The following is a 16,946-nucleotide window of genomic DNA, read 5'->3' on the forward strand; positions in this document are numbered from 1 at the left end:
TCTTGTCATAGGACTTATCTTGTCCCTCTGCTGGGCTCCCTACTCTGTTATTCAAACAGGTCTTCAAGCTTCTATGCTCGGTAATCACTATGTAGCATCCTTGTGCTTACACTTGCCCGCATGCATTGTTCATCAATAATTTCTTATTTATAAACAATTTGCTAACCACTGAATCTCCTTGATCACATTTCCCATGATCAATTTTAGCTGTCAGATCTTCAATCTTGACTAGGTTCAATGTATCCTTTGATCTGAAAAACGTTTTATCTCGCCTTGGAACTTGCATACCTTCCTAGGAACTTGTGCTAGGTTATTGCGGTTCAATCTGCGCTGTAGATCTTCCTCCTGATTTTCCATTGCCGTAGATCCTTAACAAACTTCATGCGCGGCTTACCAATCATTTATACATCTCCAGCTCATCAGCATCCTTCATTAAATAATGTTTTTATCCATCCAATGTGATTTGTCATAACTTGGTTGCAACTCGGTAAATACTGAACTTTACTCAGTAGACATTCCGCCTTCATTAACCGATATCGATAACATTAGGGTTTTATCGACTAGGTTTCTTAGGGTTTACCGACTAGGTTCTTTGCTCGGTGACATAGTATAGTATTAACCTTACAATCAACAACATATGTAGGATATCAAAACAATCTAAACATCATGATCTCATCATTATCTAACTCGGTAATAGTTGCCCATTGAATATCCTATTTCTCCCCTTTCTTATCACATTCTTTTTATGTCTTTTACTGACATCTTAATTCTCTTCAAATCAATCTTCTCAAGATATGGCAACATCATACTGAATCAGAAAATCAATTTCTTGGCATCAATGACAAAATAATGTTATAAAGATAGTTATCATCTTTTTTCAGTTATATCAAATAATCTTCAACAACCTTCTCAATATCCTTAATGAATATCAACAATCTCCTTTCTATTGAAATGCCAACATTATATAGGCAAGGCCATATGGATGTACGAGCACACAATCATGACATGTGGCTCAATGAGAAACAAGGGTAGGTAAGAAATACTAGGGGTAGGTAGGAGAAATAATATAATATTCCACAAGAGATGGATAACCCACTGAATGTGGAGTGTAACAGCAAAATAAGACCACAAAAGGTGGAATTTCTCCTACAAGCTCTATCCCTATGTGCACACTTCCCTAAGTGTCTCAAATCCAAACTACGAAGAGATGCATTATCCTAAGTTAACATAAGTAAAGTGTAATAATATCCATAATGAATATTTATTTACACCAACACCCCCTCTTAAGTGCAACTTAGGGGAATGAAGACTCAAGTCAACAATGCAAGATGGGTCCCGGCTACTAGGCCATGATAGGTACCCATGTACAACATGCAAATGCAAGCAAAACTATGCAATGCAATCTCTCACAAACGGAGAAAGGGAGAAAACTCAGTGGGAAAAAACTCCCCCCCAAAAGAGAGATGAAAGTACAAAAGACTCTCAAAGAAGAAGGACAAAACCTCAAAGAGGAAAAAGTTCCCCCCCCCCATAAGAGAGGAAGGAGAAGTCAGCTGACCCCCCCAATGACACATCTCGCGCCCCCAAGAGAGCTCGCAACTGTTAGAACTTACTCTCGATGAAAGGTTTGGTGAATATGTCTGTAACCTGCTCCGTTGTAGGACAATACTGCAAATCAATGACCTGCCCCTAAATCAGCTCTCGGATATAGTGCATATGAATCTCGATGTGTTTGGTCCACTGTTGTTGGACCGGGTTCTTTGAGATAGCAATAGCACTTTGATTGTCGCAATGTAGAATTGTCGGTCGTGGAGTGGTGAACCCAAACTCTGTGAGAATCTGTTGAAGCCAAATAGTCTCAGTCGTTGTGTTAACAGCTCCTCGATACTCAGCCTCAGTCGAAGAGAGAGCAATAGCATGTTGCTTCTTTCTCTACCAACAAATGGGGCCTGAACCAAGGTGAAAACTACAACCTAAAGTAGACTTATGATCATCAAGATTGCCAGCCCAATTGGAGTCTGTGTAACCAACCAAGTGAAGTCTTGTGCTTGTTGCATAGTGAATCCCATAGTGATGTGTACCCTGGATGTAATGGAGAATGTGTTTGGCGGCTTTCCAATGAAGCTCATGTGGTTCTTGCATGAAGCGAGAAACCATGCCAACTGCAAATGAAATATCAGGGCGTGCATGAGTCAAGTAGATGAGACTACCCACAAGCTGACGATACAAAGTGGCATCAACTGGTGGAGAAGAACACTGAGCCTCAAGCTTGACTCCTGAAAGAAAGGGAGTCGACGCAAGCTTACAATCAGCCATATGAAAGCGTGCAAGTAGATCAAGAGAATACTTGGGCTGCGATAGTGTAATCCCGAAAGGTGACTGTGAAATCTCTATCTCGAGAAAGTAATGCAAAAGACCCAAGTCGGTCATAGAAAATCTGTCATGCAAAGCAGATTCGACCCTGCTAATGATGGATGTGGTACTCCCTGTAATGATCGAATCATCAACATAGAGCACAAGTATCAAGTGAGAGTCATCCTATCGCAAATTGTAGACATTCGGATCAGAATGACACCTGGTGAACCTTGCGGAGAGAAGAAAGGAATCCATCTTGGCGTACCAAGCCCTAGGGGCTTGCTTAAGGCCATAGAGAGATTTCCTTAGTCTGTAAACCAAGGAAGTATCCTGGATGAAACCCTGTGGTTGCTCCATATAAATCTCCTCATCAAGATCACCATGAAGAAAAGCACTCTTCACATCCATTTGATGTATAGCCCAACCATGAGTTGCAGCAATAGCAAGTGTCAAGCGAATGGAGTTCATTTTGGCTACGGGCGCAAAGGTCTCAGTATAGTCAACACCTGCAACTTGAGAGAAACCTTTCGCAACAAGCCGAGTCTTATACTTATCCACACTACCATCCGCAGCATACTTGGTCTAATAGATCCACTTACATCAAACCATCTTTCTCCCCTTAGGGAGATGGACTAAATCCCATGTGTTGTTCCTCATCAAGGAACTATACTCTTCCTCCATAGCTTGGTCCCACTCAGGAACCCCTAATGCCTCCCTAAATGTTTGTGGATGGGAAGCGATAGCAATGAATGCATGTGGAAGATCTTGATGTTGTGATCAAGTTCTCCGTGTATCTAAAGGATCCCCAACAAGAGAACCCGCAGACTCAAGTGTCTGTCGAGCCCAACGAGATCTAAGGGGAGGTGGAGAACGAGGCTCCTCAACTACAAGTGGACCCTGCGGAGGTGTAACCTTGCGAGTCGGAGTTGAAGGAGTCTCATCATCTAAATCACTAGCATCACTATCCACAACGGAGGAAGGTGGAGGAGGTAGAGAGGCTAAGCTAAGAGAGCTTTCCTCAAAGTGAACACTCCTCTCAATGAACACCTCATGTGTCTCAGGATCCATCAATCTGTATGCCTTAACACCCTCAGGATATCCAACAAATATTCAAGGCCGACTCTGAGGTTCCAATACCTTGCGTTTCTGCGGAGGTATGTGAGCCCATGCTAGACACCCAAAGACTCTGAAATGTCTCACAATCGGTTTCCTACCAACCCAAGCCTCAAAAGGAGTAACACCTTGCAAAGATTTGTGAGGAACCTGATTCTGGATGTGTGTGGCACACTGATAGCCTCTGCCTAAAAAGCGGGATCAAGAGATCGTGCATGAATCATACAGCTAGCCATTTCTTTCAGAGTTCTATTCTTGCGTTCTGCAACTCTATTCTGCTATGGAGTGTATGCTACAGAATGTTGAAGATCAATCCCCTCAAATGTACAAAAATCCTCAAGTCTCTTGTTCACATATTCCCTTCCATTATCTGTGCGAAGAATCTTGACCACTTTCCCGGATTGCTTCTCCACACAAGTCTTGAAGTCCTGAAACCTGTCAAATACTTCACTCTTATGAATGAGAAAGTAGACCTAAGTGAAGCAATCCTAGGTTCCAATGCCTTGCTAAATGAAGGAGCTGGAAATGGACCTGCTACATCGTTGTGAACAAGTTGAAGAACTTCCAAAACTCTCCAAGCTTTCCCTTTATCAAACTTCTCCTCGGGATACTTGCCCATGGAACAACCTGAACATACACCCTCTGAAAAACTGATTCGAGGTAGACCTGTGACCATGTCTTTAGTACTGAGTTGTTGAAGATAGCGATAGTTGAGGTGACCAAACCGCTCATGCCATAGCTTACTTTTGGAATTTGAAAGAGTAAGGCCCTAGAAGGTGAACTTGGCACAAAGTGGGAGAATGAATAAAGCCTTAAGTTGTCATTGACTTGTCCCACTGCTACCAAGGCATCATCATCAAGTTCCTTTACCACAACTGAACTTAGTGTAAACTCAACCTTTTTCCTATTCCCATAGTGAGTGATTTGGTAGATAGAGAGAAGGTTGGTAGACAAGTTAGGAACATAGAGAACATTCTCAAATGTTCCATCATCCATGTCAACTGAACCTTTCCCTTCAACCTCTACTTGTGTATCATCACCTATGTAAATGTGAGGTACCTTAGATGGCTCCAATGAAGAAAACTGCTCCTTTGTAGAACCCATGTGATATGAGGCACTTGAGTCAAGTATCCACTGTTGTGAAAAACCTGTTGTAGCCACAAATGCTTGCCCTTTTCCCTTAGAATGTAAGGAAGAGGAAGGAGATGAATCCTTCTTTGTGTAGGCAGATGGAAAGTTGATGTTTTTCTTAAGAAGATTAGTTAACTCATCAACTTAGTGCATGTACAATGGGCCACTTGCAAAAAATTGACAAAGTGCACTTCTAATTTCAATTTTACAATTGTCTCAATAAGGCCAAAAGAGACTCAAACTAACAGTGCAAGAGATCTAAACTAAGATCCAAACAATTTACAAGTACCAAATAGGCCAAATAAGACCAATATCTGAAAGTACAATTTCCACTTAAAATCTCTAAAATATGATCATAGATTATGAAAGTAAATGAAAAAACATGCACTTTCAAAAAAAACGACACCTGAAAAGGAGGTCGTATGAGCTCAAACGAGGCATTTGAAGTTGCAGAATTGAAGATTGGGCAAGTACAGCTGAGAGAATCTGAAAATTCTGAAAAACCTGTGCACCAAAACTAAAAAAAAAAAAAAAAAAAACCACACCACTGCGAAGAGCACGAAAAATTAGCCCAAATCAAAAAAAATTGCACCAAAAAAGGAGCAAAATTGAGCAAGTTATGGGCCTCCAAAGTTGACCAAAAAATCCAAATTGTTCAACGAAGAGGGGTCTAAAATTTTCCAAAGAAAATGTTGACTAGGCACTGACTGTAAGTTGCTAACTGGGCAGAAGGTACGGATCCAAAAAATAATTTTCAAAAAATACATATATATATTTTTTCTCAAAAAAATCTTTTCAAACTGGAAAAAAAAAAAAATTCTTTTTGGAAAAAAAATCTGAAAATTTTGTACCTTACCACCCGAATTGGGTAGAAAATTTCCTCCACATCCAAAAATTGATTTTCACCAAAATAGGTCAAATTTATACTTGATTTTTATGGAAACGGTCTCCCGGACGCAATAGTGAGGTCAAAAACGTTCCAAGATGCCTCCAATAAACGCAATTCCTCGGATCCGAAAATAGAAGTCTTCCACAATGTTTCCAAAAACCAATCAATGAAGCACGAATGGCTCTGATACCATGTGAGATTTTGCCAAGATCAAGGGCAAAATGAAAAGTATAAAAATAGAGACAAAAGAATGACAAGAACAAACTGTATTCTCATCAATACAATGAATATAGGTTTGCTTGTATAAGCAAGGCCATATGGATGTACGAGCACACAATCATGACATGTGATTCAATGAGAAACAAAAGTAGGTAAAAAATACTAGGGGTAGGTAGGAGAAATAATATAATATTTCACAAGAGGTGGATGACCCACCGAATGTGGAGTGTAACAACAAAATAAGACCACAGAAGGTAAAATTTCTCCTACAAGCTCTATCCCTATGTGCACACTTCCCTAAGTGTCTCAAATCCAAACTACGAAGAGATGCATTATCCTAAGTTAACTTAAGTAAAGTGTAATAATATCCATAATTAATATTTATTTACACCAACACATTTCAACCTTGACCTCTTGTTACAAATTTTGTAAGATTCAATGAACAACTAGCATTGTTTTGTCTACCTTTACTTCTAAATCATGTAGTAAATGTGAAGTCAATACTTTTATCTAATTATACCTAAACTCAATTTTCAAAATGAGTGTTGTTACCTTTTAAAAATTAAGCCCTTGAATCTCTTCAATCAGATGTGTCATGCTTTCTAAAAATTAAACCCTTGAATTTCTATAATCAAATGAGTGTTAATAACTTCTCAAATTAAACCCTTGAATCTCTACAACCAAATGATGGACTCAATAAATGAATAAAAGGATGTTGTTGAGTTATTCAAAACCAAAGCAACAATACCTTGATCATCTAATTGCTTCTCACTAGCAACCAATCGATCAATCAAATCCTTTAGTTAGGAAAAATATTCAATTATTAACCCTCCTTATACAACTTTTTAAAAAAATATCTTTCAAATGCAATGCTAATATAGCTTCCAACACATAATACTTAGTTTTGAGATCCATCTACAATACTATGCCACAATGGTATTTTTTAGTTCTAGTACCATTGTGTTAAAAGTGGTAATTTTAAGAACATTGAAGCCTTTTAATGTCATTTATCATAATTCTTTAGATCGTGTGCTAGTATGTATTTGTTCTTTATTCAAAATGAATTACTCCAAGATCATGGATTATAAAGCTTCGTGGTCAATTTTGTCAAAAGTAAAAGAAAATGTTGCATACCAAACATACTACCACAAAACTACCCCTCCGACGACCAACAAAAACAATTAAATACATAAAACTGAACCTTTTCAAACAAAACTTTCACCACTATCATCTTCGCCGAAGTAACATGGACAAACTAACAAAAATTTATCCGAAACAACCTTCTTTTAAAAAACCTAAAGAATTAAAACCTTCTCGAGCTTATAGAAGGAAAAGATTTAATAAATTCTTTAGTTTATAATAAATAGTAAATAATAAAATTGTTATCTACAAACTACAGAACAAAAAAAAAAAGAAAAAAGTTTCTCTTGCTCATGACTTCGTCAAATTTTATAAATTCATCCAACCTCCACCTGCTGGGACTTGAACTATTGAACAATACCAAGTAGCGTTGGATTGAGGTCCCCCAAACCTCCACGGTCACCTTGCCAGTGTCCTACAAATCACCATTTACATATTTATTGCAAGTTAAATATCCGCTTCATTGTTTTTCCACTCGTCTCAAGTGCCTTTCACCTTCTACAAGTTGTGTGCCATTCATCATGCCCACATCAATGCCTCACACTCAAACACCAAAACTTGAAGCTATTCCCTCGCTTTGCCCTACACCTGTGAGCCCGTTTCTCTCTTACTTCTAGTGCTAATAGATTTAATGGGCTAGATGAGAAGAATTAGTGCAAAAACCACAACTAAGAATCCTCCTATCTCTGCTACATCATTTAACAACACATGATTCTAATATTGTCATCCCTTTTCCTTTCTGGGCTATCATCATTTGGGGAGCCATCCTTGTAATCTAGGATTTGCAACGGCCAATGATTTCTATAAATACCCAACACCAAATCTGTCATGCCCAAAACAAATAGTCCTACACCTACCAACACTTATAAGTCTGTGCACAACACTTGCTACCATTGTTGTTCTTACAACCTCGGGATTCAATGCTCCCGAGACAATTAGATTTTACTTTCATCTTTGGATTGTTATGTAACCTACTGTTCCTAACTCTGCATCTTTTATCGAAAAGCTGTTAAAATTTCATGACTTGCGATTTCACATAAGTGAAAATGAAAAAACTAATCAGCAGTGCGGTTATTCTACAGCTGCAAGCATGATTACAAAAAATGTATCTCAGTTCTACAGCTGCAAGCATGATTACAAAAAGTGTATCTCAGGGACTTATCGCTCATCAAGGAAATTTCCCCGTAGAATTACATCTCTTTGGTACATTTTTGGCCGGCAATTGCCCTTCTCAGCAACTGCATATATGAATTACACGTACATAAGAAGTGTATCCCCCAGATAAAAAGGGGAAGCAAAGAATCAATTCAACTAAAATTTGGGAAACTGAGCACAAAATGGTGTGCCCAAGGTATTTAATAAATCATACAGGAAATAATTCTCTCCACCAACGATGTAGATGCACAACAGGGACCAGGTGCCAATGGCAAAGAAAGATAACAGTAATAGATGTTATCTTATTGAAGAAACCCATTGCCAATGAGCCAGACCATCAAACTGAGCCAGGCTGAATAGGAAATGGATCTTCTAGAACCAAAATTGTTAGGTAAGTTACAAAGGTGCAAAGGTCCTCAGAACTACCTAGAAGAATAGTTTTGCTCCATGTAATGCCATCTGCACATCTTAAGATAATGCCAAATTCAGTTCAAGCAAATGCCAATGCAGAGCTAATCCGTCTTTGTTCGCATGGACCAACCGTTAGTTCTCGAACTTTATTCTTTGTTTCTGTCGCCCGACAGCATTGTCTTCTTGGCATCTGATACATTAAAGCAACGATTTACAAACATATATTAGCATGTCTGTTTACTATATGATACCATCCGCATACAAAGAATGACACCAAAAGTAACTTTATGCCACAACTGAAGGAAAAGGTCAGATCTGATAATGAAAACCATACCCAATGCCAATATTCATCTATGGGTTTGCTGACAACATGGATCCTCTGCACTTTATCCTGGGGTAGAGCCCTCGAAAAGCAAATGCCCCTTCCTTTCAAATTATCTCTTCCCTTGTCTCTAGTGTAGATGCTTGAAGTCATGTTTCCTGCTTTATGGATATCCTCCAAAAAGAAAAGGAATGGCATTTTGCAATAAGATCTCTGTGGTGTTCTAGTATCAAAATCAAATTCAATACTAGTGTCTAATTTATTCCATGCTGTGTATGTGCGCTCAGAACGTTCTAGTTCTCGGGGAAGGACAATTTTTGGAAATACTTGAACAGCATAGCCCAATGAAATAGAATAAGTCAGCTTCTCTCTATGATCATAGCAAATTGATCGCTGTAAGAAGCTACCAGGATCTGTCCTCATTGCTTTCATGAGAAGTCTCAAGCCATCCATTGAATTATGTTGAGGAAAAATGTGATCGATTGCTTCCACATGGTGAAAGGATACAAATGGGGTAATTGGATGGGCAGACAAAAGCCCATGTGCATTGCCTCGAATATCCCACTGTTAAACATGGCCATGAACAAATACTATAGGTTAACAATGAAACTTGCACATCCAACTTATAAATCATGACAAGAAACAAATACAATAACTTAACGACCAAACTTAAAGCAATAAATGAGACACACAAAAACAGAAACTTTAAGAATTTACAATGATCAAAACCCAAGAAGCAAGTTCAAAATGCAGACCGATGGCACCTTTCATGAATAAAGTGCCAGATGTAGATTAAAATTATACATTAAATAACAACCCTAGAAGGATATTTCCATTATTATAATTTAGGATAAAATTTTGTAGCAGCTCCAAAGGTTTTGACGGATAGTTTAAATGTGGGTCACAATGGAGAGGCAATTTCTCCATTTTTTATGCCCCAATTTGTCCATAAATCCTGGTTAATTCTAAAACGGCAGATATAAAATACTAGCCAAAAGCCAAAAGATAATAAGTGCCTACTGTTCAAATTTTTACCTCGAGTTGTTCTGTTAGTGATGGCACAACAGTCCCAACAAACAGATCCAGATCTGTGCTCAGCGGGAACATCATCTTGGAGACGACATAGTTACATAGGAAAATAGGGCACAGTTATGTAGGAAGTCTTCTTTGAGATAAGTGCCTAGTTAGCTATTTGAGACATAATTGATTTGTCATGTAACTTTGTCTCAACAATTTTAATTAGGAGTTATTAGTTGTTGGACTATGTTTATTGACTAGTCAGACAAGTCAATTATTTAGTTACGCTGAGTGTCATTTTAGTTATAAGCTTAACTTGGAACTTTACTTGACAACTAATCTAGTTTTGGTTGGTTAGATTTATGGTGCGCTTGTGTATTTAAAGGGCACATATTCTAATTTTAATCATAATGCATATAGAGACTCTACTTAAAGTAAAATTTCATACTTGTGCATGTATTTCTTTTCAGTTTTAACAGATTCAAAGAAGATGGATTCAGTTTTGATAGTTCAGATCTATAATAATTTGCTGTTTATATTTTCAATACCTTGTCTTTGTAGATTAAAGTACTCAGATCTGATATATCCGTTGGACTTATCAATTTAAGTTCTTTGTAGTTAAAAATAAATTTTCGTAGACTACATTTTCTGAGTGTAGAATCTACCATGGTTTGAAAACTATCATGGTATCGGAGCACATAATCTCAAATATTCCAGATCCATGTATGGAGTGGGCTCTCCCTGTAAGAGAAAGCCGTCAGAGGATTTCAGCAGGTGTGATGCCTTGCTTTGGTGATAAAAGTGATCCAGACTTGCGAGAGGTTGTAGATCTTAGTTATTTCCAGTTGATCTATTTGGTTTCAGCATGTTCTAGGAGCTGCACATTTGACTAACCTCGTTCTCAAAGGATGTGACCATCTAGAAGGCACTTCCAACTTAACACTTTGGAAGTGCAGATTGCAGATGCTACTACAGAAGGTTGGTCTTTGGAGTTTTGTGGAGACAAAGGGTGAAGCTCCTACCGACTCTGTTCAGTTGGACATACATAACAAAAAATTCAGCCAAGGTGAAAAAAATCATCCTAGATTCAATGAAACTTTGATACCTCCAATCATAGAGAAGAAAATAATGAAGGAAATGTATGGTGCCTTGATCACCCTTTGCCAAAGTGTGACCACTTCTGCAAAATGCTGCTAAAGAACGGGCTCAATACTACTGGTGCCCATTGTGCTATAAATGGCTAATCTCCATCTTGGGATCTATTTGTTTAAGGTGTTCATGCTCATGAGAAGTTTCCCACTTTTGAGAAGCTTTAGGATGATTTCATCCAAGCAGATACCAGACTAAATGGGTTATCTCCATCTTGGGATCTAGTAGTTTGGATTTGTGCAATATCTAAACTTTATAATCGATGACATATATGATGAATTGATGGGAACTTTTTGAATTAAAAATTCAACAAAAACTACTCTAAATCCTAACCTTTACTGTTAATTTTGGTAATGTATGTGTATGATCTGATCCTTATAGATAGCAATGAGAAGCTCATATAGCATGCCGCAAGGGGTAGTTGATCCCTGAGTTTGATATGAAAGACTTCAGCCTTATGCACTAAAATTTTGGGTGTTGGAAATATTGTCATTGATGTCAAGGGCACTCAGTTGCGATTGTTAGATTTCATCATCAATGTCAAAGGTAAGATTGAGATTGTTGGAATGTCGCCATTGATGTCAAAGGAGTGAAGACAAGGTCGTCATTGATATCAAAGGATTATGGCCAAGATTGTTAAGTGTCATCATTAATGTCAAAGAAAGAAGACCGTCACAATTGAAGAACTCATTGAGATGGAAGAACGAGATTGTTGGATTGATTATCTATGTTGTCAAAAGTAAATAAACGAAATAGTTCCCATCATTATCATTGATGTCAAAACCATATGGACGAGATTGTTAGCAAGATAAGCATTTTGTAAATAGAAGAAATGGTAAATCTTAGAAGGCCTTAGGCCACTAATCAATGGACAGGTTGGTAATATACATGACCAAGCAAAATCAAATTACAATTATGAATTGATGAAGAAATGATCATATCTACATTATAATCTAGAATAAAATATCAAAAAGACAAAAGACAAAAAAAAGAGGAAAAGACGAGATAAATAAGACAAAAGTGTTATTTATTAAAGATAAAGTGATTATGTAAATAACAAAAGACATTTTTTTTTATTAAAAAAAGCATTTAATGAAAAAGACAATAAGTCAAAGTGCTGCATAAGACAAAAATAATGAAAATGTATTCTAAAAAGCTACGGTTAGTAAGAGTTAATAAAAACATTAGAAGACAAGGCTGCGATTACATAGGCAGAAATTAGTTTCCAAAAGCTGTGGTTTATAAGTCTAAAAGGCAGTGATATTATCATGAAAGGAGCAACAATAGAAATGTTTATAGAAGATAAAATGGGCTGCGATTCTTTAAAGACAAAAAGAGCAGTGATTCATAAAGTTATTAAAAGGTTTGAGTTTAGAAGGCAGCAATAAATATTTTGAGGATGATAAAAGGAGTTTAGAGGGCAGCGATTAGTGTGAGGGATAGTTTATAAAGGGTTGTGCCTCTTCTAAGAGTTATCTCTTTTCAAAGAGATACATCTCTTCCTGGGTTCATAAAGTTATTAAAAGGTTTGAGTTTAGAAGGCAGCAATAAATATTTTGAGGATGATAAAAGGAGTTTAGAGGGCAGCGATTAGTGTGAGGGATAGTTTATAAAGGGTTGTGCCTCTTCTAAGAGTTATCTCTTTTCAAAGAGATGCATCTCTTCCTGGGTATATGAAGATGTAAAAGGCATTTGAAATTCGTGTTGAGGGTGTGTGAAGAAATAAAAGATATATCAGATCTAGACATTCAGACCTGTACATGAAAGTAATAGAAGATCATCAAGGCAGACATAAAGAGGAATTGAAGGCGGATTTCTGAGTATGAGAGTAGATTGAAGCAGATTTGTGACAAGGGTTCATGCAAGGTTAAAGAAGAATATATGAAAACATGATAAGAATATGAACATACAGATATCAACATGCATGTACTCTTTATTGTGTTCTTATGTGCATGATTATTGGAAATTAGTAAATAATACTATTAGGAAATCATTATGCACCATGTCTCCAGGCTTGATCTAGAATAATCAACAGGTGATCGAATTAGGGCTTTTGCATGCTAAATGGGTTAGAAAATAGAGCTTGGTAATATGATTGACAAGTGAGGGGTTATCGTCCCACCTTGTATAGAATCTGAGGTTTTCATCCCAATCCCAATTCATGTGCAGAGGCAAATCAATTATCCAAGCATATCCAAACTAAGTTCCACGCCCTCCTTAAATAAGAAGCTCGTGTTGTGTTAGAAGACCTGATCTAAAGTCAGCCCAAGGAACAAAAACAAGAATTTTTATTTAATTTTACTAAACGAAATGTTTAGCAAGTCATCCTAACCTGATATAGGAAATTTAAATAATTTCATTTATTTTAAATTTCCAATTTATTTAAAATTAAAAGAAAACACAAAGGCAGTTGTTATAAAACGCCGCTTAGGGCTGATTGGCCTCCTTTCTTATTGGGGTCATTACAATCCTCCCATCCTCTAATTGCTTGACCTCAAGCAATTTCAAATTGGGATTTTCGAAAATCTCTATCCCCTCCTAAGTTGCATCTTCTAGTGGTAATCCCTTCCATTTCACCAAGTATTCGAGAATCACCTTGTTCCTTAGCCTCTCCTTTCTCATGTTCAACATCATGTCAGGTTCAAATATTAGTTTGCCCTCATAATCAAGTATTGGTAATTCCATTGAAGGGGTAATTTGTTGTCCAAGGGCCTTCTTAAGGCATGAAACATGGAGTATTGTGAATTCTGATGTTAGGTGGTAATTCCAGCTCATAAGTGTTGATGTGTTTTTCATGCACATGCGAAAATAGAGTAAAATACCAAGGTATCTTATCCTCTCTTGAACAAAGTTTCCCGACTACTGAAGATCTCACCGAAGGATCAATCGAAGTAACTCCAAGGTTCTTGTATGTAGGGTCTCTACGTGTGGATAAGCTTCTCGCGGTATGATGTGATTTTGCTGGAATCACAAGAGGACTTACATTCGACTAACTAAGCGTTTGATTTGCTTTGGATATCGTTGGAATGTGGGACTTTACTGGTCCTTGATTTTCAAAAAAGGAAAAAAGGATAAGGGTTTGAAAGGATCTAATTCTAACACTAAGAATGTAGGAGCAATGGATGACCTTTGATAAAACTCTAACTAAGTCTTGCTTTGACATGCTAGGATCATCTCCAGAAGGTTAGTGCGATCTTCTAAGGATGGCTTTATGATGTTCAGATCACCGCTACAAGCATAGACACCGTCAAGTTCATGCATATCAATGAAGATGCGATAATTGAAGTTAAGCTTAAGTTGAATGATTCCAGATGACTACGCAAGGCAAGTCTGCAATCAACAAACCGCTCGTAGTATGGATATACGAATTTCACCATTGATCATACAAATTTCTTCCATTCACCTAATAACATGAAATCAAATTTGAGAAGTATAGAGACCATGCAAATTGTTGAATCAACCCATAGAATTCACCATTTCTTCAATTAAGTTTACAAGTCTTTTGCAACAATATCTTAGCAACAATCTTTGCCTTCTCTTTCTACTCTACTCTAACTATTTCCTACTCTCTGACTATTAACTATTAACCAACTATTCACCGACTATTAACCTTTACAAATGAGGAGCCAGGGCTTTATATAGAGAGCCCTTTACAAATTGACAGCTCTAATTGACTTAGAATCAATGGCTAGGATTAAAGGATAGAAACCCTAATTAGGGTTTGTTATAACAAACTTCCTTAGCCAATGAGAAAATTACATTCCAGGAGTGAGGACCAATAGGAAGCAGGGGTAGTGTTGTGACCATTTCACACATCGCCCCATTAGGATGGGGACCCCCTCTTTTTTCTTAGGTTTTGTTTTTCCCTTAGCTAGGTTTTCTCTCTACTTGTTAAGTTTTGAGTGAGTGAGTGGTCGTCTGGGCTGGGTTGATTAGGGTTTCCTTCAAAGCTCAGTGTAGTCTGGATTTGGGAAGTCAGATGTTGTCTACCTTGAACCCTAAGGTTGTCGCAAGAGGTGTTTTACCTTTCAAAGGAATAAGGATGGATAGAATGAGTGAAGAAGTGGTAGGTCTCAACTCAGGGTAGGTCTGGATTGACGGTTTTCTTGTCAGAGTCTTGTTTTCCTCCCGGTCAGAGCCTATTAAGCAGAGTCAATGGCCAAGGGGAGACTCACGAGGTGATTTCAGGGACTGGAATGCATTTTTGCCTTAGGAAGAAGGTTTGAAGCGATAAAATGATGGAAGTTAGCCTAAAATAGGAATTTCGCTCCTGACCCTTCCAAAGGGTCCAGAGCGAATTCCTCTACAAGACACTCCACCTTGACCCAAACTATGAGCTAACCCATTCCTACGCTTGAATGAAGGTAAAAACACTTGTTTGAATGAAGAAAGGTGAAAATAAAACCAGGACTTGAGCTCAAAGAGGAATTTCGCTCCAGACCCTTCCAAAGGGTCCAGAGCGAAATTCATGTAAACCTTACTTTCTACAAAAACTGGAGCTATATGTCAACCTAAAGGATAAATTTGCATGATCATGATGGAAGGAAGCCTAACAAAGTGTGTCCAAGGCATGAAAAGGAGGAAGCAAGTGGAAGATTAGCTCAAAATGAGAATTTCGCTCCTGACACTTCCAAAGGGTCCAGAGCAAAATTCCTAAAATCCATCTTTTCCTCTCAATTTTGTGTCTAGCCAAGTGTGGATCAAGATCGAAGAAGTCCTTAGGCATGGCTTTGAGTTGCTTATGATCACCAAAAGTGAAGGAATTAAGCTAAAATTAGAATTTCTCTCCTGACCCTTCCAAAGGGTCCAGAGCGAAATTCTTGAAGGACACCTATTTTCCCTTGGAGATGGTCGAATCCTTGGTTTTTATGGCATAGATAGGTATGGGGTGACATATCCTGGCCTTTTGAGGTGGATTGGAATTGAAAGAATGGAGAAATGTGCTCAAAATTAGAATTTCGCTCCTAACCCTTCCAAAGGGTCCAGAGCGAAATTCATATTTCCTCTATTTTGCTCCTTAGCTTGACCAAGTTTGGAACTTCTAAGGCATGGTTTGGTAGGTTTTGATGCAAGTTTGCCTTAGAGAAGAGGTTTTAGACTTTGAGATGATGAAAATCAACCTCAAAGAGGAATTTCGCTCCTGACCCTTCCAAAGGGTCCAGAGCGAAATCCTCCATTTAGCCTTCTTTTGGCCTTAAAAACCTAGTTTGACCTTGCCTAGACCCAGTTGGATGGAGGATTGTCTAGATCGCGATGAGAGGATGTTGAATTGATCAAGTCTGGAGGAGAATGAGATGAAAGGAAGTAAGAAACTAGCCAAGAGTGAGGATTTCGCTCCTGACCCTTCCAAAGGGTCCAAAGCGAAAATCCTTGAAGACCTCAATTTCTTCCTTCTCTAAGCCAAATTCTTAGTTTCTAAGACATGTTTGGAGGTGTTTTGAATGTTCTAGCCTTAGGGAGTGACTTGAGGTGGAGGAGATGAAGGATTTTGGCCAAGAAAGTTAATTTCGCTCCTGACCCTTCCAAAGAGTCCAGAGCGAAATTCTTCAAAACACTCAATTTTCCCTTAGCCAAAGTCAAGACCAAGATGGAGATGAAAGGAGAATGATCTATGTTTGCCTCCCAGAGAAGATTGAAGGTGAAAAAAAATGGACAATCAAGCCCAAATCAAGAATTTCGCTCCTAACCCTTCCAAAGGGTCCAGAGCAAAAATCTACCTAAACCTCATTCGCTTCCTTGTTTGACCAAATTTTGATTTGCAAGGCATGTTGAAAGGAAGAATGGACATATTTTTGCCTTTGAAAATGTTTTAAGGCATTGAAAAGTGAGGATTTTGACCAAGAATGGAAATTTCGCTCCTGACCCTTCCAAAGAGTCTAGAGCGAAATTCCTTGCAAACCTAGTCTTTTGACCTTGCTTAGGCTTAAAACCTTGTTCCTTGGATGAGAAATGGTGAAATTTATCTTGTAAGGAAGAATGAGATTGAGAAGATGAAAAATCGAGTCAAGAATGAAAAATTCGCTCCTAACCCTTCCAAAGGGTCTA

The 16,946-nt window shown here is 38.0% G+C and overlaps 1 protein-coding gene across 1 annotated transcript in view; it reads right to left on the minus strand.

Annotated features, from left to right (window-relative positions):
* Positions 1 to 7,884: 7,884 nt before the first annotated feature.
* Positions 7,885 to 16,946, minus strand: part of LOC131072107 (uncharacterized) — a 61,267-nt gene continuing 52,205 nt past the window's right edge. The window contains exons 2-3 of the mRNA XM_058008166.2: positions 8,748 to 9,299; positions 7,885 to 8,603 (exon numbers count right to left, since the gene is read on the minus strand). Coding sequence (XP_057864149.2) covers positions 8,493 to 8,603; positions 8,748 to 9,299 — 663 coding nt within the window. The 3' untranslated portion in view covers positions 7,885 to 8,492. The remainder of the gene's footprint in view (positions 8,604 to 8,747; positions 9,300 to 16,946) is intronic.

Source organism: Cryptomeria japonica, chromosome 11 (genome assembly GCF_030272615.1).
Source record: "Cryptomeria japonica chromosome 11, Sugi_1.0, whole genome shotgun sequence".
Lineage (NCBI taxonomy): Eukaryota > Viridiplantae > Streptophyta > Pinopsida > Cupressales > Cupressaceae > Cryptomeria > Cryptomeria japonica.